This window comes from Pelophylax lessonae (genome assembly GCF_965119305.1).
Source record: "Pelophylax lessonae genome assembly, chromosome: 8".
NCBI lineage: Eukaryota > Metazoa > Chordata > Amphibia > Anura > Ranidae > Pelophylax > Pelophylax lessonae.
The window spans coordinates 62,192,973-62,217,935 of NC_138775.1; the positions used below are offsets into that span (position 1 = coordinate 62,192,973).

The 24,963-nt window shown below is 40.3% G+C and overlaps 1 protein-coding gene across 1 annotated transcript in view; it reads left to right on the forward strand.

The window, feature by feature from the left end:
• The window catches only part of DNAH12 (dynein axonemal heavy chain 12), a 210,165-nt gene that overhangs the window by 157,431 nt on the left and 27,771 nt on the right, over positions 1-24,963 (forward strand). The window contains exons 51-63 of the mRNA XM_082264952.1: positions 565-654; positions 1,500-1,640; positions 2,368-2,609; positions 7,051-7,198; positions 8,651-8,796; positions 8,920-9,134; positions 17,153-17,345; positions 17,922-18,114; positions 18,473-18,645; positions 20,598-20,738; positions 20,830-20,988; positions 23,154-23,298; positions 24,131-24,281. Of these exons, the coding sequence (XP_082121078.1) occupies positions 565-654; positions 1,500-1,640; positions 2,368-2,609; positions 7,051-7,198; positions 8,651-8,796; positions 8,920-9,134; positions 17,153-17,345; positions 17,922-18,114; positions 18,473-18,645; positions 20,598-20,738; positions 20,830-20,988; positions 23,154-23,298; positions 24,131-24,281 (2,137 nt within the window). The remainder of the gene's footprint in view (positions 1-564; positions 655-1,499; positions 1,641-2,367; positions 2,610-7,050; positions 7,199-8,650; positions 8,797-8,919; positions 9,135-17,152; positions 17,346-17,921; positions 18,115-18,472; positions 18,646-20,597; positions 20,739-20,829; positions 20,989-23,153; positions 23,299-24,130; positions 24,282-24,963) is intronic.

The window sequence follows — 24,963 nt, forward strand, 5'->3', positions numbered from 1 at the left end:
TTAGTATATATGTATACTTCATAACACTGTATAACCAGATTCGCTGCTATTCAGATCCTGTAGTTTTGGAACTTCTTGTATCACCATCACCACCAGTCTGTCCTCTGGACTATATAAATAATCTTACTTTTGTAGAGGGTTGAGTTTACTGAACTCCTCTTAAAAATGCTAGTTGCCAGGTTGTTGTTCTCACCTGCTTTTTAAACCACAGACCCAAAACATGTATGCCAACAATTCCTGATCTGCCTACATGTTCCAGTACCGTTTTCAAAGAGTTAAAGCCAGAGTACCAGGATTACAACTGTGCAACTAGCAATTCAGCATAATGCGCATTGGATTTCTGGCAGCCAATATGTTACTATCTTGGCAGGTTTTCTTTAAAATACCCGCTTCTGTTAGATTGACAACCATGTGCAAAGCAATAGAGCTTGATAAATGATTTGGCTCAATGCTAAATAGTCTCCTTTGTATATACGTATCTATTATTAGGCATATTCGCTGTATATTAGATATTCCCATTAATATTTGAAAATAAAAATAAAAGAAGACTCTTGGATTTTGCAGATCTTTGATTATTGGGGACCTAGTAAGAAGCTTCTGGGAGATATGAATTTTCTGAGAGACCTGCGAGAATATGACAAAGATAACATTCCGGTAAGTTTATCAAGACACCATAATGTGTAAGTGGAAGAAATAAGGAGCTTTTCATTTTCCTTGCTTGTGTCTTCCTCTTTCATTTAATGCAGTCTAAAATGTGTAGACTAGCTACTACAGCCAATACAGATTATCCAATGCAATGACTCTGCCTAACTGCTTGAGTTATATCTAAACCTAACAAAAACTTTATATATTGCAACTGACAAGTTCTTGGATGTGAAGACTGCATAAATCATCTTTTTTTAGGTTGTACATTTTATGCAAGTACAGAAAAATAATTATTGTCGCTCTTACCAGAAATCGAATATTCTTGTAACTTCCTGTGCACTGAACTGAAGTCTTAAACAATAGTATTTGCCTTCCTACCTTCCTTCTGTGTACTACAAAACAACTTCCCTGTTTCATAGAAAGGGAATTGTTTGTAGTTAAGATCAGGAGAGCAGGCTAAGGTGACAACACCTCTCCACTATAAATACAGTAAAGTGAGTGAGCGTTTACACCCTAGAACAAGAAGTATGATTGCATTGTTTTCAAAAAGTTGGCTGACCCACAGACATAGTTTTTAAGTTAGAAGTAAAGCACAACTATTTAGTGCCACTATTAGGCAAGAAGTAAAAACTGTAATTATGACTGCCACCAGACGAACAAAACAAGTAAGGTTCTAATTATTATTTCATATATTGAACCATGTTTATATTGGCACACACATAAGTGGAGTACTGGGGAGATGCTTTTTCATTTTTAAACTACTATTAATTAGTTATTTTATAGTTGCCTCCAGTAAGCACCAACATTCTTTTGCTGGGAAGAAACAAATTAATGTTGTTCTTCTTTGTCTGCAGGTATCAGTGATGCAAAAGATCCGCAGTGAATATAAAACTAATCCTGACTTTGATCCAGCTAAAGTGGTGAAAGCTTCATCTGCAGCTGAGGGATTGTGCAGGTGGATTCTAGCCATGGAAGTCTATGATAGAGTTGCAAAGGTATTCTATGGGCAAAACTCTATTAGTATAGTAGCAGTACTTTGATGTATTTTGTATCTGTAATGACCAGCAGGGGCTACAGGAAGGGTCAGTGTGGTTTGGATACCACTAGCACTGTGCATGGGACATGGATGATAGATACTGTACATAATAGGAAACTGGTATCAGTATCTGAGAAGGAAGCTGAGAATCAGAAAGTCAGAAGGTGAGTAGGCTAGAAGACATGGCGCAAAAAAACAACTAGGAGCCTGGAAATTGGAATGAACTGATGAATAAAACACAGCAGTGGACAACAAAAATCTTGCCTGCTCTTGGCACAAAACCAAGGAGCGTTTGGCCTTCACTATACATAGAGAATTAAAGCATAACTCTAGCTAACACAGGGATAAAAGGTAAATCTCTAAAATAACAGACTTACTTGGATAATCAGCAGGTAAAACTATGTTACATGGGAAACTCAAAAAAAGAAACACTACTCTGTTAATCTTAGCAACAGATTGCATGCTATAAGACATGTTTCATTTTGCCCATAGTTCCACTATAAATGTGTTTATATAAAGCCTAGAACCACCCAAAACTGACATATCTGGTGGAGCATTTCCAACCACCTTCCAGCTTCTTATAGTAGTATATCTTAAAACCTTCCCTGTAGCATTGCAGCTTACCACTGACTCAAAATGCTCTAGAATTTGTCATATTGGATGTACTGATCCTGTGTGATTTTCAGGTGGTAGCTCCCAAGAAAGCTAATCTGATGGAGGCTGAGCACTCTCTGGCGGAGACTATGGCAGTGCTGAACCAGAAGAGGGCAGAGCTAAAAGAGGTTGAGGATCGCTTAGCGGCCCTGGAAGCCACGTTTCGAGAGAAAACAGAGGAGAAAGCCCAGCTGGAATTCCAAGTAGATTTATGTGCTAAGAAGCTAGAACGGGCAGAGAAGTTAATAGGAGGTCTTGGTGGAGAGAAACACAGGTGAGACTGGAAATCATTGTAATTTTTTCAGAGATAAACATAGAGGCTACATTTGCTGATTTTGCCTTCTGCAAATGCTACTTCAATGTGGCTTGCCTGTTCTTCATATTTCATATTGGTCATGTTCATGTTCTGCATTATTTCACATGGGACCAAAGGTTCAATATAACAGTTGGGCAAATGGCATTTTTAAAGGGAAACCAGCAATGGCTTCCCCATTTATTTCTTTCATACAAGGTTTTTTTTTTAAATGCCACACGGCCTTTATTATATAATTTGTTCCTCATCAGCTATAGGTAGTCAAAAAGCTAACCAACTTCTGAATGCCTTTAATGGGTTAGTTCCCCTAAAACTATTTTTTAGGTTAAGTATCTTTTTGTTTAAAGTTTCTAAAGAAGGCACAGAGACATTGGAGTGAAAAAAAAGCTTTAATAAACCCATTGATTGGTGTATGGGTCAGAAAATTTGGTAACAATCTTTAAGATTAAATCCACTGGCTTTACTTACCTGTTGATTGATTGAATGAAGAAACAGCTCCATATATTTAGGTGCTAGACTTTTTGAATTTAAATACTGAAATTCACCAGGAGGCGTTATTATGCAGTCTAGCAGCTGATTGGGGACACTTAAGCCCCGGAGGATTTGGCTGCTAAAAGACCAGGGAGTTTTTTGCGATTTTTTACTGCGTGACTTTAACAGACAATTGCGCGGTCGTACGACGCTGTACCTAAACGAATTTGACGTCCTTTTTTTCCCACAAACAGAGCTTTCTTTTGGTGGTATTCGATCACCTGTGCGATTTTTTGATCATGCGCTATAAACAAAAAAAGAGCGTCAATTTTGCAAAAATAACAATATTTTTCACATTTTTTTATATGAAATTCCCCCCCAAAAAAATGTAAAAATCAAAATTTTTTAACATTTTCAGCCAATTTGTTTTATGCTACATATGTTTGGTAAAAAAAATCGCAAAAAGCGTATTTTGATTGGTTTGCGCAAAATTATCGCGTTTACTAATAAAGAGAAAGATTTTTGTCATTTTTGGTGTTTTTTTTTTAACGCGTAATGGCGGCGATCTGCGATTTTCTTGCGGTACTGCGACATTGCGGCGGACAGATCGGACCCTTGACTGACATTTTTGACACTTTTGGGGTTACCAGTGACATTACTGCCGTAATCAGTGCTATACATATGCACTGTTACTGCAAAAATGACACTGGCAGGGAAGGGGTTAACTGTATTGGAGAGGGAGGGGTTAAGTGTGTCCTAGGGGCGTGATTCTAACTGTATAGGGACATGGCTATTGGTGTAAAAACAAAGATCAACGGTCCTACATAGTAGAACCGTCTGATCTTCATTTTTACACCAGGGAGAATGACGGGCGGCTTGTTTACATAAGCCCCTCCGCCTTTCTCCCTTCACCGGAGCGATCGCAGTGTGACCGGCGGACATCGGGTCACACGCACTGACTTGTCAGTGAACGAGCCTCGGCAGGCGCGCGCCCGCCCGCAATTGGCTCTCAAGTCAGTGACAGGCGAGTGACGTACCCATACGTCACTCTGCCTGGCCGGGGCTGACTGCCGCAGTATATAGTCGTGCGGCGGTCGGCAACCGGTTAGGGACTTTCAATACTGTCATTACCAGTGTTGGAGGTAACTAGTTACAAAGTAACGGATTACAGTAACTACATTACTTTTTTTGGTAACGAAGTAATGTAACTAGTTACAATACTAATATTGGTAACTACACTACTTTACTAGGCTATAGGAACGCGCTTTCCTGCGTTACCCAAGCCGTGCGATACAATCGTTATTTCGAGGAATAGAGAGGGATGAAGTTTATGACTTTTTGTTGCACTTTATGTTTTCTGTTTTTTCAGGTTTTGTTCTTATGTTTCCCAAAGCCTGTGTTTATACAATAAACTCTATGCAGAAAGAGTGTCATGTATCTTCTTCTGCACGGTCAATTAAGAAAGAGGAAAGTAAAGTAATAAGTAGTGAAGTTACTTTTCAAATGCAGTAACTAGTAAAGTAATCTTGTTACAATTTACAGAAGTAACTAGTAACTAGTTACATTTTTTGAGTAACTACCCCAACACTGACTCATTACATATAGCAGCTAATAAAAGACAAATGATTTAGTGAAACAATCATGGAATTAAGACACAAAAGGAGGGAGGGTGAGGGGGGAAGAAGTGAAGAGAGGGAGAAAAAAGAAAAGGGTGAAAATGAACGATCCAAGAAAGGCTAGAAAAATCACTAAACATAGGATAAAAGGTAACAAAAGAAAAAAAACAGATACATCAAATTATTGAGAGATTAGGGCTCAGAAAGTGAAAAGTAGGGAATAGTGAAAAGTGAAAAGAGTCGCTATAAGCCTGCCAGCACGTCCATGTAGTGCAAACTTTCCCCAGGTCAGGGCTGTTTTCACTACCAACATTTTCATTGCCATTACCGCATTAAGTATGCGGGCCCATTCCACCAGGCCTCAGGGTCTAGGCTAATGCACATTCGGCAGGGCCACTATTTTATTTTCTATTTATGTTTCTAAATAAAACAAATATTTTCTAAAATGTTTTTTTTTCTCTCCTGCACATGATATATGATCAGGGCAGCCATCAGAAATTTTGGGACCCCTTACACAGTTTTAGGCCTGACCACAAAAATTGTCCATCCCACTGAATACGTCCACTAGCCATCCCACCATGTCGTCCTCCAGCCCAATGTCCTCCTCCTCCAGTACCATGTCCTGCTCCATCCCATGTCCTCTTCCTCCTCCAGTCCTATGTCCTTCTCCTCCTCTAGTCCCATGTCCTCCATCTCCTCCTCCAACCCCATGTCTTCCTCCAGCTCCATGTCCTCCTCCATTCCTCATCCTCCTCCTTCTCCAGTCCCATGTCCTCTTCCATCCCATGTCCTTCTCCATCCCATGTCCTCCTCTACTCCCATGTCCTCCACCTCCTCCTCCAGCCCCATGTCCTCCTTCATCCCATGTCCTCCTCCTCCAGTCCCATGTCCTAATCCTCCTCCTCCAGCCTCATGTCCTCCTTCTCCTCCTCCTCCTCTAGTCCCATGGCCTCCTCCATCCCATGTCCTTCTCCTCCAGTCCCATGTCCTCCTCCTCCTTCAGTCCCATGTCCTCCACCTCCTCCTCCATCCTATGTCCTCCTTCTTTTCCTTCTCCAGTCCCATGTCCTCCTCATGCTCCAGCCCCATGTCCTCCTCAATCCCTTGTCCCCCTCCTCCAGTCCCATGTCCCCCTGCCTGCTCTTTCTCAAGTCCCATGTCCTCCTCCTCCTCCAGCCCCATGTCCTCCTCCAGTCCCATTTCCTCTTTCCTATGAAAATACAGGTGAACAGTTTTAGTAAATGCCACCTCCCCTGTCCAGGTGTGACAGGGAGGCCTCACAGGCCCCCTAAAGCTTTGCCCACAGTCCAGTCTGAAATTTGTGTGCAAGTTTCAGGCAGACTGTAACCTGGACACTTTATTTAAAACCCTGATTGTCAGGGTGAATCCTGGACAGGTGGCAACCCTAGATTCACCCCATATATTGATAGTAGCCACTGTAGCCCCCAGACAATGCAGAGAAGAGCAGCACAGTTTTTGGCCCCAAAACACAAAACAGTAGAGCAGCAGAAAGTAGCCCATGGGTGCCCAGTATACTATGTAGGAAGGCAGCAGAGTGTGACCCCCAGGGGCCCAAAACAGAGAATATAAGTGCAACAATGTGGTCCCTGGGGCCCCGGCATACAAAGGGAGGCAGCAGAATGTGCCCCCCCATACAATATAAAAGAGCAGAATGGTGGGGACCCCATAAACTGCCTAAACCAGAACACATGCAGCCTGTTCCTGTGTGGCCTCCAGGTCCCCTCCGCACACATTCCAGCACAACGCCATGTCAGTCTCATCTGGATGAACTGTATGGTAAGAGCAGGCTTCTGACCCCATCTCCCTCCACCACCACCATCCAGTACTTACCCTGCATGGCAGCCTCCCTCCCTCCTGCTGCCATCCTGCCATCCACATTGGAGCCTCACCGACAGCAGTGTCGTTCCAGAGGTGGGGCCTCACTGCAAGCTGGAGAACAGGGGAGGGCAGGGCCTACAGCTGTGTGTGAGGGCTAGTAAGGGGCAGGACCACCAGTCTGCAAGGGAATGGTGTAACTTACAATTGAATGGGAATGCGAGAACAGATGGCCACCCTACCATGGTCGGGGCTCTTTGGGATAACCGGGCCCCCTGCATGTGTATGGGCTGTACCCCCCTAATGGCAGCCCTGTAAACGATTAAAGGAAATATCTGGAAAAACACTATACATATACTATAAGATCGATTCAGCTAACTTGAAGTCATTAGTCTTCAATGTGAAATGTTTTCTAGCTTTGCCATGAGGAACGTATAGTTCCACTTTGTACTGTTTCACTTAAATGTGATCATTTCCAGATGGTCCAATGCTGCAGACTCTCTGCAAAATGTTTATGATAATCTGACTGGGGATGTCCTTATATCGGCTGGTGTCATCGCTTATCTGGGAGCTTTTACTGCTGGATTCCGGCAAGAATGTACTAAAGACTGGAGCAAGTTGTGCAAGGTGAGAAGTCTTCAGTACAGACCTGTTTTACCAAGTACTGGCCAATTATCTTTTTAGGCTACTGTTGTAAACTCCAGGCAGATATAAAAGAAACACATTAATGCAATCCTGTATTCATGAATACATCATTAAATGTATTTTGTAAATGTAAGTGGTGTAAGTACTTGAATTGACCTGGTCTTAGCTTCTGGCAATCCCTGTACAGCAGAGCTCAGATTGGGAGAGAAAGGTAGCACAAGGAGGCAGTCAGTTGTGCTGCAGAAAAAAACAAAACAGTGTCGTGCCAAATCTATAGTACTTAAATACACGGTAATAAAAAAGTGCTTTCAAGTGAATAAATGAGCTTCCAAATGAAAGAAAGTCCACAACAGAAAATCAGTGAAAAGAGTCTTCAGTGCTTAGCACCACTGTGACTGTGCTCACCAACCCTTCACCAATAAATGTGGCCTCTCACCTCATAATTAGACCCCAGCATCACCAAGGGTCTAACACGGCTTATTCCCTCTAGTGGGGTGTATTCAAGATGGTAACCTCAATGGAAGATTTCTCAAATCCAGGATTGATCCAATGCATATATAGAGAGATAAAAAACAGATCTAGTGCTCTCCGTATAGTAAATAAAGCTAGGTGTTTATTCAAGTTGCACTTACATGACAGAAGTTAAAATCAGCCAAAAGAGGTACGATATACAACAATCCAGGACGCTAGTATCGAGGGGATGTGACGTCAGGCATGCAGGCTCCGCCCCCTATACGCGTTACGCCAGCCTGTAATCATCAACTTCCTCGGTAGGGCTCGGTAGAAAGGTAGCACAAGGAGCCAGTCAGTTGTGCTGCAGAGCTCATGTGCTAACAATGGACATGCTGATAGGACAAAATAACATCACATGATATAGAGATGCTGATGCAGATTGGAGGCAGAGAAAAGACCTGTAAGTGTTTAATTAACTACAGCAGAAAAAAATCATATCTCCAGTCCTGCGAAAGCTGTGTTGTGTGGTATAGCTATGTAAATCTCAGGACTAGATTGGCAGGAGTCTCTAATGCCCCTCAGCAGGAAAAAAGCTTTAAACTTCTCCACTTTGGATTGTCCTTTACTTTGAGTGTGGTCTGTGCATTACAAAAGGTACCTAATTAATAATTAGCGGCTAATACTTTTATAGAGCTCCTGGAAACTAGGTGTAAAAATGTCTTTACCTGAGTTATATGCTCTGCCCACCTGCCACAGCCATGGTAAAGGAGTGTGTTTTTCTTTTTATTATAAAAATTGCAGGAGAGAGTGAGGGCACCAATGTGTTAAGCCATAGTGCAGAGAAGGTGTTTCAATTGAACTACCTAAAAGATGTAATTCAATTGTCTGATGAAGCCTACCAATATCCACCCTAAAAGAAGGTATACATTTTAGGTGGACTTGTTTTTTAAGATTTCTAAAAAAATGCTTTTTTTTTATCAGAGTAAAATGATCCCATGCTCCGAGGATTTTTCCTTGAGTAAGACCCTTGGAGACCCCATTCAAATCAGAGCCTGGAATATTGCTGGATTACCAACAGATAACTTCTCTATAGACAATGGGGTCATTGTGAGCAACTCACGGCGATGGTATGTAACCGCTAAGAGTAACAACAGCCTGAATACAAACCAAATTCTTCCACAATGATGTCATTTTAATGTTATTGAAGTTTTTTTCCATAAAGTGGTCAATACAAATTTTTTATTATTTAGGCCTTTAATGATTGACCCCCAGAGCCAAGCTAATAAGTGGATTAAAAATTCAGAAAGGGAGAACCAGCTGAGTGTGATCAAATTAACAGATTCAGACTACATGCGGACTCTAGAGAACTGTATCCAGTTTGGCACTCCTCTTCTTCTGGAAAATGTTGGGGAAGATCTGGATCCATCACTGGAGCCATTACTACTGAAACAGATATTTAAACAGGGTATGTCATCAGTCTCTCTGTACATCGTTATTATACTCCATACTTACCCATAATGTGGATGTTCACTGGTTAATAGTCTTGTTTTGTTTAATGCTTCCTGTCGGGAACAGATGAAGGTAATATATTCCCAATATTTTCACTTTTATGTCTGTAGCATGCATGTAATTCACTTATACAGGTTATGGCTTTTTGCATGATTGGACTATGTGTCTGACACTCATTAGAACTAAAAGTGTAGCTTGGATAAGTTAGGGAAGGTCTTCAATATTACAGAATAAGTCCAGTTGAATGTGACTAACTACTGCTAGCTAGACAGGAGATGCTATTGTATTAGGGCAGCCGATCACCTAGTGGGCTGTTCCTATTTCACAGATTTAGTCATCAACACATGAAGACCAAATCTTTTGCTAATCTGAATGAATGAGAAATATTACTGAGTGTGTTGAGCTAATGCATGATTAAGTAAAAAAGGGGTTGGTCTAACACTAGCAATTGTAAACACCTCCATCCCTAATATTTGCGAAAACAACAGAGAGGTGGCCCTAACGGCAGTGGTGTATTTAGGTTTTGTGCTGCCCTAGGCCCGACTAAACTTGTGCACCCCCTAAATTAAATATGACCCACCCCTTCCTGTAAAGACCACACCCCTTCCTGTTTATGACCCGCCCTGTCAGCTGTAAACCACAGACCACAACCACAGTCTATCAGTGACCATCAGTGTAGCCTCATCAGTTCCCATAAGTTCAGCCTTATCAGTACCCAGCCTCATTACTGCCCATCAGTGCAGCCTCATCAGTGCAGCATATCAGTGTGGCCCCATCAGTGGCCATCAGTACAGTCCCATCAGTGGCCACCATTGCAGCCTATCAGGGCCCATTAGTGCAGCCTATCAGTCCAGCCTTATTAGTGCAGCCCCATCTGGGCAGCCTCATCAGTGGCCATCAGCGCAGCCTCATCGGTGGCCATCAGTGCAGCCTATTAGTGCCCATCAGTGTAACATATTAGTGCCCATCAGGGCAGCATATCAGTGCAGCCCCAGTGAAGCTTATCAGTGCTGCCTTGTGCCCATCAGTGCAGCACATCAGTGCTACCTTATCATTGCAGCCTCATTAGTGCCCATCAGTGCAGTTTATCAGTACCCACATTGCCGCCTCATAAGTGGCCATGAGAGCAGCATGTTAGTGCCCATCAGTGCAGCCTATTAGCGCCCATAAGTGCAGCAAATCAGTGCCCATCAGTGCAGCATATTAGTGCCCATCAGTGCAGCATATCAGTGCTGCCTTATCAGTGCAGCCCCATCAGTGCAGCTTATCAATGCCACCTCATCAGTGGCCATTAGTGTCTTATGTCATTATACAAATAAATGAAATAATCAGTGGCAGCAAACACAAGTCCAAATATGTTATAAGATTGGAGTAATCTTACTAATCCAGTGACATATTGCGATAGGACATATGAGGTGAGCAGGTCCAAAATATTATTGCAATCATATACAATAAAAGTCTTAATTGTATATGATGCAAATCAATATGCTCGCTCAAGGACCAGGATTTTTAAAGAAATTAAATTATATTATTGACATGCCTGCCATACTTGAGGGCGGAGGGTAGGCGGAGCATTAGACTGCAGTGCCACACTTATTAACATTGGCAGCCATCAGGCCAGTTGTATTAAGTGTGGTCGGCGGCCTGCGGTCTGTCCGAATGGCCTCACCGGCTGGTATTATCATACCAGCAGGTAACAGTGTGACCGCTTTATGGGGGTGCCGACTGATTTGCCTCCGGCCCAACTCGCCCTATAAGCCTGGCACTATACTAAAAGTGTAGCGCAAGCCAGTGGGGACCCTTTTCGTGCGGGAGTCGGGAGGAGGCTGTTTTTTTTTTTTTTGTGCGAGGGATGCAGCTTTTTTGCTGCCCCCCTGCAAAGTGCCGCCCTAGGCCTGGGCCTTGTTGGCCTAGGCCAAGATAAAGCACTGCCTAACGGGACTTTAAATGAGGTGAATACAATAGTCATAGAGGGTCAAAGAGTAAATTTTATTGCAGCATTAAATTGCTGCAATGCTGCTATTTCACCACTATGTTCAACATGTTTTATATGCCTTGCTATTATGCCTGTGGTTATGTATATACATTTATGCCTACATTTATCATATATTTTTATCTGATAATAACATTTATTCTTTGACCCTCTATGACTATTGTATTCACCTCATTTAACCACTCTGCAACCGCTCACAGTAATACTACTGCGGCAGAGTGGTTCGTTATCGTCCAGTCACGTAGTATTAACGTGACTGGACTCCTCCCCTTCTGGGCGGCGCTTGCGCGCCGCCGGAGGCTCGCTCCCGCTGTTTTCATTCACAGCGGGAGTCGGGCCAGGGGAGGAGCAGCGGCGATCGCCGCTGCTCTTACCCGATCGTCGGGGATCGAGTCTGGAGATCCGCCCGCTGTGTGTAAACACAGCGGGCGGATCTCCATATTGACAGGGAGTGACAGATCGGACTGTTCAGCATAGCTGGACATCCGATCTGTCCATGAATCACATAGTCACCTCCCCCCCTACACGTCAGTAAGCACCAGGCATACATTAACCCCTCCCTCTCCAATAAAATTAACCCCTTCCCTGCCAGTGTCATTTTTACAGTAACAGTGCATATATATAGCACTGATTACTGCAGTAATGTCACTGGTACCCCCAAAAGTGTCAAAAATGTCAGTCAGGGGTCCGGTCTGTCCGCCGCAATGTCGCAGTCCCGCAAAAAAAATCGCAGATCGCCGCCATTACGCGTTAAAAAAAAAACACCAAAAATGACAGAAATCTTTCCCTTTGTTAGTAAACGCAATAACTTTTGCGCAAACCAATCAGAATACGCTTATTGCGATTTTTTTTACCAAACATATGTAGCATAAAACAAATTGGCCAAAAACTTTTAAAAAAATTGGTTTTTACATCTTTTTTGGGGGGAATTTCATATAAAAAAATGTGAAAAATATTGTTATTTTTTCAAAATAAACGCTCTTTTTTTGTTTATAGCGCAAAAAGTAAAAATCGCACAGGTGATCAAATACCACCAAAAGAAAGCTCTGTTTGTGGGAAAAAAAGGACGTAAATTTCGTTTGGGTACGGCGTCGCACGACCGCGCAATTGTCAGTTGAAGTCGCACAGCGCCGAATCGCAAAAAGTGGCCTGGACGGAAGACAGCAAAATCCTCCGGTTGTAAAGTGGTTAAAGTCCCGTTAGGGCCACCTCTCTGTTGTTAATCCATGATTAAGGGGGTAGACTGTGCACTCTGCAAAAACAGCTGCTCCAAAGCTGAGTAAATAAGTTAAAGCTTCACTATGCAAAGAATACCCAATCACGAGCAAAGAAAATAATGATTGGATGATGGAAGTCAGCAGAGCTTCTGCTCGTTTACTAAGCTATGGAGCAACTGCACTTAGAGAGTTTAACTGCACTTTACAAAGTGCACAGTCGAATGGCCTATAGTAAATCAAGACTGGAGATTGTGCTTTAATTTGGCCATACGCTTGAAGGTATGATATGAAAAATCTCATCAGTACATAATTGGCATCAGACGAATGCAATTTGAAATGCTTTAAAATTTGGTTTGCTTTTAGCATTTAATTTTGTAAAGAATAAAATTTCCTAAATGAAAACCAGATTCATTGTTAGAAGTTCAGTATAATGAGCTAGATGAAGTGTGGCTTATAACTCTGTATCTGTGTCAACATCCTTGCGACTAGTTTAACCACTTCAGCCCCAGAAGATTTTACCCCCTTCCTGACCAGGCCCTATTTTGCGATTCGGCACTGCGTTACTTTAACGGACAATTGCACGGTCGTGCAAAGCTGTACCCAAACTAAATTTAAATTTTTTTTTGCCCACAAATAGAGCTTTCTTTTGGTGGTATTTGATCACCTGTGTGATTTTTTTTTATTTTTTGCGCTATAAACAAAAAAAAAAAAGCGACAATTTTGAAAAAAATATATATATTTTTTCACATTCTGCTATATGACATTCCCCAAAAAAATGTAAAAATAATTTTTTTTAACATTTTAGGCCAATTTCTGCTACATATTTTTGGTTAAAAAAAAATTGCAATAAGCGTATTTTGATTGGTTTGCACAAAAGTTATTGCGTCTACTAACTACGGGAAAGATTTTTCATTTTTATTGTTTTTTTTTTTTTTGTTTTTTACTAGTAATGGTGGCGATCTGCGATTTTTTGCAGGACTGCGACATTGCAGCAGACAGATTGGACCCCTAACTGACATTTTTGACACTTTTGGGGGGACCAGTAACACTACAGTAAAAATATGCACTGTTACTGTAATAATTACACTGGCAGGAAAGGGGTTAACTCGGTTGGTGATCAAGGGGTTAAATGTGACCCTAGGGGAGTGATTCTAACTGTGGGGGGTGTGGCTTTTGAAATGATCACAGAGACATGTGATCCTATATAGTAGGATCACATGAGCTCTGTGATCATCCCAGGGAGAAGGACGGTCGGCTGTGTTTACAACAGCCGACCGTCCTTCTCTCTCAGCGGGGCGCGATTGCGGGTGTCAGGCGGCAATTGGAGACGCCTGACACAGGCATCGGCTTCCCCATTGATGAGCGGGGGCGGGAGCGCACCGCCGGCGGAGCGCGCTCGCCCCCTAGACTTCCCAGAGCAAGTGCCGTACATGTACGGCGATTTGCCTGGGAGCGGCTGAACTGCCGCAGTACATCTGCGGCGGGTGGTCGGGAAGCAGTTACAGAAACAAGTGTTCAGTATGTGAGACTTTAGGCAGCAATGCATATTTAAATTAGTCTTTATCAGAGGCAGGAAGATAAAGTATATATAACACCAATGATCATACTCATAGTGTAACATACACATTCCAAGATATTATATGGCATCCAAAAACACTAAGGCTGGCCATACATAATACAATTTTCTTACACAACTTTCCTTCAGATTTACCAAAACCACATAATATGAGGTCAAACCTAAACACTTCTAATTTGTATGCAATCAGGCAGGCTCTTGCACTACAAAGTTGAAGGTAAATCAAAAGGAAATTAAAAAGGGAAATTGTATAAAAAAAGTGGATAATGTATGACCAGCATGAGAAGTCTAGATACTGATCAGCCAAGCAAAATTAAATTGGGAACAGATGAAGGTAATGTGGACGTTCAGTGGTTAATAGTCTTGTTTTGTTTAATGCTTCCTGTCGGGAACAGATGAAGGTAATGTATTCCAAATATTTTCGCTTTTATGTTTGTAGAATGCATGTATTTCGCTTATACAGGTTATGGCTAGTTACATGAATGAGGTATGTTCCTGACACTCATTAGAACTGAAAACGTGGCTTAGATAAGTCAGGGGAGGTCTTCACTATTACAGACCAGTTGAATGTGACTAACTACTGCTAGCTAGACAGGAGATGCTATTGTATTAGGGCAGGCATGTCCAACCTGCGGCCCGAACCGCAGGCAATGCGGCCCTCTGACAATTTTTTTTTGCTGGGGAGGAAGGAAGTCAGGTCGGGGGCACGGCCATAGCAGTTTCAACTAATGGTAGGCAGAAGCTGAGGGGAAGGGGGGGGGGGGGGGAGTCGAGCAAGTGCAGTGTTTCTGATTCCTACCACCATGACCACTTCAAATCACTGAAGTGGTCATGGTGGTTAGAGTGTTCCTTTTTTTGTCTCTCAGAAGAAGTAAACCTCTGTACACTGATTCCATTTAATTAGATTTTCCTCTAGTTGTGTTAAATCAGTGCGGGGGGCGCGGCGGCATTTTATTACATGCCTTAACTATAGTATATATTTTATATGCGGCCCGAGAAAATTTCTCTACACTCAATGTGGCCAAGAGAGGCTAAAAGGTTGGAGACCCAAGTCTTAGGGCCTCATTGTTTTTTTGTGCGTGCTGCTTTTTGACCCCAGCACAATATGGGCAGCCAAGCACCTAGTGACTTGCTCATATTTCACAAATTTAGTAATCAACACACGTAGGACAAATCTGTTGCTAATCTGAATGTCAAAAAAAAAGAGAAAGACTTGGGGAACTCAGTAAGTTCATATACTGTACAGTATAAGCAGCTTGACGATTGTGGTGAACGAATGCATAGGTAAACCACTAGAAGCCCAATATTTTATTGCTATAATGTGTGCTACCTTCTTGCAGCCAACCATAGATCACTTTCATTGGTATAAATCAACTAAATTTGTAAAAATGTTTTTTGTCGCAGAAAAAAACAGCTACCAGTGATGTAAATGTGAGAAAAAAAAGTATAATAAAATATCAATATCTAAGTGTAATAATGAATATGAAAAAGCAGCCAATCTATGTAGTGTCCCTACATACAAATAAATATAAAAAATAGATATAAATCTATATATAGATCGGCGCTAATTCTAACAAATAATGTGAATTAAGTGCAATAGTTAAATAACACATCCATATATATCCAATAATAAAAAATGCATAACAAACTTGAAAATAACAATCAATTTCCAATAAGCGAAGAGTGATTATAATCACTAAAAAAATATTAAGTGACTAATACAGAAAAGGAGAAAGTCCATCAAAATAGTCCATGTAAAAGTAAATCAAAAGATAAAAATAAAGCCATAGCTGATGATCCAAGTAAAAACGTGAATAATAATGTCTAATCGAAAGATGTCACCAACGTGAAATCCCAACACAGAGTATAGCAACCACCATTGAGTGCAATGGCCGCTCATCTCAATAATGAATTGATAAAGCATTTATCATATATGTAATTCTTGTCCGTGAGGCTCATACAATTGTAGTATATCAAAAGGAATGGAGATGTGGATGCGTAGCCATACGTAATAATAATAGATATCGCCTTGGTAGTTGGCTCATGAAAAGAGAAATGGAAGCTCCATAGTGTAATAAGTAATCACATTTATTAATAAAAGCATAAATAACTTACATTGAAGTTCTAAATTGAAGATGTAGATAGTAAGTACTTGGACCGAGGGGTCCCTGCCGTGAGCAGCGTGAAAATCACCAAACTTCCAGTGTCGTCCGTATACCAGAAGTGATGTCACCCGTCTCCTCCCGATGCGTTGCGTCACAATAACACGTGACTTTATCAAGGGTATGGAACATTATTATTCACGTTTTACTTGGATCATCAGCTATGGCTTTATTTTTATCTTTTGATTCACTTTTACATGGACTATTTTGATGGACTTTCTCCTTTTCTGTATTAGTCACTTAATATTTTAGTGATTATAATCACTCTTCACTTATTGGAAATTGATTGTTATTTTGAAGTTTGTTATGCATTTTTATTATTGGATACATATGGATGTGTTATTTAACTCTTGCACTTAATTCACATTAATTGTTAGAATTCGCGTATATATATATATATATATATATATATTTATATATATATATTATATATATATTTTTTTATATATATTTATATTTTTTTTGATACTTACAAATTTAGTTTAAACTGGCCATACAGTGGTAGAATTTCATACAAACATGTATGAAATATCTTATCAGTACATTCGATAATGACATAAGAGTCTTGATGAATGTCATTTGAATGTACTTTAAAATTTAGTTTGCTTTTAGCATTACATTTTGGAATGAATAGAATTTACCGAATGAAAACCACATTCACTGTTAGAGGTTTTTGTTTGAAAAAAATTTCCATCAAAAATGATGGTTGATTTGAACCCATTAACTATGAGAAAATTAAACAAATATTCTGAAAATTATCTTTTTTTAAATTCTACCCATGTATAATTTACAGTGGAACAAATGGCATTATGATATAGGCCACATTTTAAAGAAAAGTTGACCTCTTTCCTAGTGGTCTATACTCCTGTGTGTCCTGCTATGTCCAGATCTGAACCAAATTATGATACGTGAGTGTAATAAAGACATTGTCCTACTTTTTTGGTGTATAGTCCACTCTCTGTTCTGTTAACTCTAAGTTTGCTGAATAATTTATATTATATTATAGCTACATTCTGTCATTTGCAGGGGGTATGGACTGCATCCGACTTGGGGAAACAATTATTGAATATTCAAGTGATTTTAGGTTCTACATGACAACTAAACTCAGAAATCCACATTATCTGCCTGAATTGGCAACTAAAGTCTCTCTGTTAAACTTCATGATCACCCCTGAGGGTCTGGAAGACCAGTTACTTGGGATCGTTGTGGCGAAAGAAAGGTTGGTACTGTTAAAAGGATATTTATGGATATACTGTAGATTGAATGTGTTACTTGTTGAAGTAAGGGAGCTAGTTACAAAAACATTGATTAAGTAGCAAGAAGTAAAAACATTGACACTGTTTTACAGAGCTGAAGCAGTATTGGGCTGAACCTCAAAAACATCTCCCAGTTTATTGTATCCAGCATGATATTCCTTTTAGCATAAATCCAGGTTACTCCACTTGGATAATTCAGCTGTATAAAGGAGAAGGGGATGACCTAGCACCAGAATGACAGGGAAAAGGGTGACAAAAAACAACTAGAGGCTTGCGTGAATTGAAAAGTGCTACTTCTTTTCTTGTGCATTTTACTTGCATTTGACATACATTCAAGACACTTCATTGTTGGGTGCATTTTACCTCCTTCTGACCAGCAGTTGACCTCCTTCCAAGCTGCCATGTTCCCATTGACTTGTACAAATAGATAGGAAGTGCTGACATGACATGAATAAAAGCCCAATAACTCAGACCTAAACAATGGTTTTATGAGCCTGATGTTGCAGTACAGTGGTTTAATTATCTTTCCTTCATTATAGACCAGAGCTTGAAGAAGAGAGGAATGCGCTGATCTTACAATCGGCTGCTAATAAAAAGCAGCTAAAGGAAATTGAAGACAAAATACTGGAGACCTTACAGTCCTCAGAGGGAAACATCTTGGAGGATGAGAGTGCCATCCAGATCTTAGACTCTGCCAAGATCATGTCCAATGAGATTACCAAAAAGCAACAGGTTAGCAATAATTAGTGGAAACCTGTACTGGTAAGAAAATGGACGCTGCCATTATTGAGCTGTCCCCCTGGAAATGAGAGTTGCCTGGCTGTCATTCTAGCCTTCTGTCTTTAGGAACACATGTATAGATCAGAGGTATTGACTTCACATGGTACATGCTTGTTTCAGGTCAATGACCCTGAAAGTTTTGAAGCCATAGATAACCAGGCAATTCTTATTTACAGAAGCAGGCCGGAAGTGGGATCCTATGTGTGTTTTTCTCACTGCTGTATTTCCCTACATATCTATTTTCTGTATTGTAGAGCCATGTAATTCTTTCAGTTTATATTCTGTTATTGTCTGTTTCATATTTCTATAGATTGCAGAGAAAACTGAACTGAAGATAGCAGAGTCTCGAGAAGGGTATAGGCCCATCGCTAAGCACTCATCTGTCCTTTTCTTCAGTATTGCTGACCTGGCTAACATTGACCCCATGTATCAGTATGCCCTCAACTGGTTTGTCAACCTTTACATAAACTCAATTCAGGACAGGTTAGTCATTTTTTGGTATTATTACCTCCTAAATCTTTTTTTTATCTATTTATTTTAAACTGGCTTTCGGTTGTCAGTAAAAAGAAGAAAATATGCTCTGTTGCAGAGTAATTCCTAAAGCTGGAGTTCAATTGCTTGCCCCTTGACCAACTGTCTCCCTCTATTATAACTTAGTTAACAGGCCAGCCTAAAGCTGTCCTTAGATGGCTGTTTTTTTTTTCCTTCAGCCAACAGGCCGACCAAAAAAATTGACAGATTTCTCGATTCATACAAACAAGGTGGATGGAGAACCCCCCCCCCCCCCCATGAGTCATTGTATTCTGACAGCGGCTCCTGTCAGAAAAAAACTGATAAGCGCCCACAGCCTATTGACTGATCAAGAAAAGTTTCCCAACTTGTCTGTTCAACAGAAGTCCAAGGATCGACTTGTATCAAGGAGGAAGGGCCACACACTGACTAAAATTTGTCTGGTGCTTGCTGAACTGGATGAATACGGCCAGCTTTATGACCCTAACATACTGGCGGCAGAAAGGCGGAAGTTTTCCCTTTCTGCATCAGTAACTATAATGATTGGGGAAAACTGTCACTCTACTCTGCTAGCAGTTTTGATCTGGGTATATGGATGTACAGTGGGTGAACTGTAAGAACACAGGACACTATTCCTTTATTCCTTTATTCCAATATCATTGTAGCAATAGGAACCTGGCTACATAGTACTGGCTAGCAGGGTGGCAGTCCGGAAACTTTTGCTATACATTGAGCTGGGCTTCAAAGGGAAGCTATTTTAATCATTTGGTCAGTTTTACATTACAATTTTTTAAGCTCTAGGTATAAGTATTTTCTATAGGGTGAATACATGACACTGTGTTTGCAAGCCATACATGGTGCAGCACGGCCTTCATGCCTTATGGCAGACTGCATTATTCCACTACCTAAAGTAGAATTATAGGCAAAACCCTTTTTTTTCTTTTTGGATAGAGAAGGTTAAAACCCCTGTCAGTTTATTTTTCCCCATCTGGGTCCCATTGGGGAGAATTCCCTTTATTTCCTGTCCCATAGCCAAAACAGGAAGTTAGAGGAAATCCCTGCAAATTTAGGGGAATCCTTTGGGGACCCCCAGGTCACCAGAACTAGTGTCCCCAGTTTGAAGATTTCCTCTCCATTACTTTCGGGGGCAACTTAAAATTTGGGATTTTCTTTTACTTTCACTTTCAATGATAATAATAAACAGGACAAATAGAGAGGATTAATCTCCCTGACAGGCGCACAGGCAGCAATAAAAACTGACAGGTGTTCAAATCCATCTCCTCTCTATCCAAAACTAAAAAATGTTTTGGCTTTAGTTATACTTTAAGCCTTTGCTGTCTTTACCAGCAGAGGAGATGGGTTGTTTCCCTTTTCTGAATCTTTCAGGTCTCTGGGACTCCAGTCTCTATATGAGACATACATATAGCTCCAACTGTTGGCTGCAAGTAGTAAGTATTAAAATAGTCATATGTATATATAGTATTATATATTTACCTGATTAAAAGGAAATAAAAATAAGGTTGTAACCTTTCAGTACTGAACATATTACTTAAATAAAATAAAAACACTATGGGTTCTAATTGGGGGGATGAATGTCACAAGCATTCACTCAGCTGTCACAAATTCTCATGATTTTTTGTCTAATAAAATTCTTTCCTAAATTTGTGATTTTAATCTAGTGGCCTTAATGCAGTATTTTTCTTATTGGAGTATTTCAGGAGAATATTGCATTATGCCCACTAGATGGAGCTGATTATCATAGAAAAAGTAGGCAAAATATAGTAAGAATTTGTGATGGCTAGGCAAATTACATTCATCCCCACTTTCCTTTAACTGAAGAAGCATACTTTCTTTAGCATTTACAGTTTTTTTTTGTTTTGTTTTTTTTTTTTTTTTACATTTTTACATCTGATTATCTCTTTCAGCAACAAATCCAAAATCTTGGAAAAACGTCTTCGTTACCTGAATGATCACTTCACCTACAATTTATACTGCAACGTGTGCCGCTCCCTCTTTGAGAAGGACAAACTTCTGTTTTCCTTCTTGCTCTGCTGCAATCTCCTCATGTAAGTCCAGGCCCCTCAGAGTCCCAGAATCTCCTTTAACCTGTGGTATATGGGACATTTATTGATGAATATTTACTTATTGTGATTTTAGGGCAAAGAAGGAGATTGAGTATCAGGAATTCATGTTCTTACTGACTGGAGGAGTGGGCCTGCAGAATAATGTGGCCAATCCAGCTCCATCTTGGCTTCCTGATAAGAGCTGGGATGAGATTTGCCGTGCAAGCGATTTAAATTCCTTCAAAGGTTTAAGGTAAGATTTCTTTGGGTAAAACATAAAGATTTTTAATTGGACCCAGCTGTGTACAGAAGTTTTAAACTGTTTTGCTCAAAAAGCTACAGTATGCATTGCATTATTGACTTAGGTCTGCTCTCTTGATTTTTGAGACTATCGGTAAATCAGACTCAAACCATTTCTGTTTTGTTAGATACACAACATAAGCAATATTTTTATTTGTGAATTGAACATTTTAATGAAAAATAATTTATCAATGAAAGAAATGAACACAAGTTAATTAACTTAGACAGCTTTTTATTTTATTGTTTAATATAGGAATACAACTAACAGTAAAGGAGGCTACAACATTTGGCCAATATGGTGATAGTAAAATAGCAGTGTTCTTTTAGATATTACAGTTTGAGTTTAAACTGGAGGTACTGGGTCCAGTGGCAGACACTAAGCAGTACACATTTGGTGGATGGTGGTCAGTTTGTTATCTATCTAAGAGGAAGGGGGAAGGCCTCGGATAACAAAACATGAAAGATAATTTAAGCAGGATATGAAAGAGCAATTGGAGTGGGTAATAGTCTGGTTTGATACTATTGAGAATATTGGAAACATCATACTATAGATTGTTGGGTATCAATAGGCAATGTTCTGATGAAAGATTTACAGACATCAAAGAATTTGTAGACCTCTGTCTCCTTATGTAAAGAGGCCTAAACAGCCAAGTTTCCCTCTATTCTAATGCTGAGCTCTGACCCTTTGGAAAGTCTGTTGATACAGGAGGACCTCCCCAAGCCCCTGTCTGCCATTTACGCTCAATTATCCCCTTTGACCTTCCTTTGGCAACGCTCTATGACAAATGCCATGCGGCCCTCCCATCTCTTTCAGGATGATTGGGAAGACTGTCTCCTACTGTTTGTGCCTACTATCATATCTGCTAGAGACAGTTTTTTTCAATTAACATTTCTTCATAAGGTTTATTACACTCCCAATAGCTAGCTGCAATTTACCTTGATAGAACTGCAACCTGTACCTGTTGTGATTCAGCTGTGGGTTCCTACGACCATATGTTCTGAACGTACCTTAAACTCGGTTCCTTTTGGGCCAGGGTGGTGGACATTATAAATGCAGTCAGTAACCTATCTGTTTCTAGAGATCCCCTGATCATGCTTTTGGGCCTCATAGATCTGGTAGAAACCACCAAACAAAACAAGTTATTTATATTTGACTGCTAGGAGGGAAATCTTACTCAAGTGGAAGTTACCCATACCACCCACAGTGCCTACATTGAAAGAGGCTAATACCTGGGCTCTCCCATTCTAAAAAATCTTACCTACACTGCCCGGATAAATTTGACAAAATATGGAGTAACTGAATACATACAAAGGGTCTCACTGTGTGATAGAAAGCCTCTCTGTGTTGGCCTTTATGGCACTTGGGGACCAGTATTACTGCTGTGCTCCTCCCAACCTTCATAATCCTACCTCTCTTTTCCTTTAAACCCAACTTTTCTATGCCCTGATCCCTCCCCCCCTTCTTTCACCTTTTGCTTTCTTTCTTCTACACCCCTCCCCCCTCCTCTTTTCCCACCCGCCTCCCTCCTCTTTTCATTTTGTGATTGTGTCAAATACTAGATTGATCAGGTGGTGGATTGTAGAATCCTTCTGTTAGGCTTTGCACTTGGCTTGAAACACTTTTGTAACTCTCATGTTGATTGGATGTGTAAACTCTAATACTCTGTCACCATTATTGATTATTGTTTTCCTCTATAAGCTGGTCTCTGTTTTTGGTTGTGCTATTTTAATAAACGCACTTGATAAAAAAAGGGAGGCCTTTATGTATTCCATGTAACTCAGACAGTTTAGTGAATTTACACTGATGTGACACTCAGATTTCCAGATGTATTCAGAAAAAAAAGGAGAAAGAATTGACTACTGTTTTAAATGTTGTAGCTTGGTGCTGTCGACTTTACATGTGATTCTCTAAGAACCAATTCACAATGCATTGGAGGAAATATAGTCCTAGTAGGTAAGATGGGTGTAATCAGTAATCTGGTCGATATTGCAAATCCACTAATTCCCAACAATTTGCGCTTGTCCAGAGAGTTGAATCAACCTCTTAGAAGCAGTACGTAGCCAATTTTGCAAATATCCTATATGTCAGTATAATTATTTGTATTTTTATGCAACCAGGGAACACTTTATAGGTAAACCCAATGAATGGCACAAAATATATGACAGCAGAGAGCCACACAGTGTCCCCATGCCCCATCCATTCAATGAAAAACTGAATGAGCTTCAGAAAATGATCATTCTACGATGCTTGAGACCAGACAAGGTAAGAAAGACGTGGGCCTGGTGGGTTTATGGGAAGAAATGTTAGAAAGTGGGTTACATAGTACCAGCAAGCAAGTAAGCAAGAGACAAATTATTAACTATATTTTGAATTTCCCTTTGCAAAGTGATCAGATATGAGCTAATATTAAAAGCCACATTGAAGAAGCAGAAGCTTTTTTTTTCATGTAAAGTTCAATACGTTTTGGGAGGAAATGGGAATGGAGGGAATAGAAGACAGGCATTGTATAAGGTAAAGGATTTATACCTTTTTACCCCGAAGAAGCCCCAGAACTCCAGCATGAATATCTCACCAATGAGGTCTCCAAGACATACCATATAAGAAACCGTCAGGTGGTTTAATTTTACAGCATATACCAAGTACTGAAATACCAGTTTTGGGTGGACTGTTTGTTTAGCAGTACACCTCTTCTGTACAGAAGACCAAATAGAGAGCCAGCCTTGGAAGATATTTGGGAAGTTGGAAGTTTTAACTTACTGTCCCCAAAAATTAAAAAGATAACTTACATGAAATTGATTTACCTCCTTGCATTTTGTATGTAAGCAATTTTGTTAGCAGTTAAAATGTTCTAACAATACCCTGTAAAGCTAAGGATTTTGTTCCTTTTGACATTGACCCAGTATTGTCAGATAAAGATTTCATAAATCACAAAAGGCCTTATTACGGTGCTAAAGGTAGAAAGGGCTGTGTTGTTTGATCCAATATTTATTAGCTAAGATTAGCTCACTAGTATCATAAATGAGCATGAGTAAGATTATATAGATTTCAGTTGTATATAAACACACTGATTTGATTCAGTTGATCCCTCGTTTAGATAAGCCCAGCTGTGACCAATTATGTGACTGATAAACTGGGGAAGAAGTTTGTTGAGCCGCCTCCATTTGATTTATCAAAAAGTTATTTGGATTCCAATTCTACAATCCCCCTCATCTTTGTCTTGTCACCTGGAGCTGATCCAATGGCAAGTAGGTATCATGAAGCAAAAAATGTATTTTGTCTACTGCTGATTGTGAGAACTTGATGTAGAACCTCAGTTAAAGTTTTTCTTTTATTCGTTTTGCATGGAATGGGGAAAGACAAGCTGCTAATACACCAAAAGATTGGGAAACATACTCAAAGAGGCTGTTTCATAACTGTATGCACTAGGCAGATACATTAAAGTATAACTAAAGGCAAAACTTTTTTTTTGGTTTTGGACAGAGTGAAGAGGGGTCAGAGCTCCTGCCTGGGTTTTTTGTACGCTGTCTGTGCCCCTGTTAGGGAGATTTACCCTCTCTATTTGTCCTGTTTACCATTATCATTAAAAGTAAAAGACTAGTTCTGGTGACCTGGGGGGATTCCCTTCATTTGCAAAGATTTCTTCTCTGTCTCCCAGAGGGACACAGATGACAAAAAACTGACAGAGGTTATATCCCTCCCTTACTCTATCTAAAATAAAAACAAAAAGTTTTGCCTATAGTTCTACTTTAATTGTACAACCAGACTCCTGTCTGTTTCTCCTGTTTATTATTTAAAGAAGTTACAATAAGGCAGAAAAGTTGAAGTTAACTCACACATACCACAATTCTTGGAACTGCCTAATCTGCTTTGTAAATTGCTGTCATGGAGTAAAGCTGGCCATAGACAAAAAATTCGAACAGATTCCTC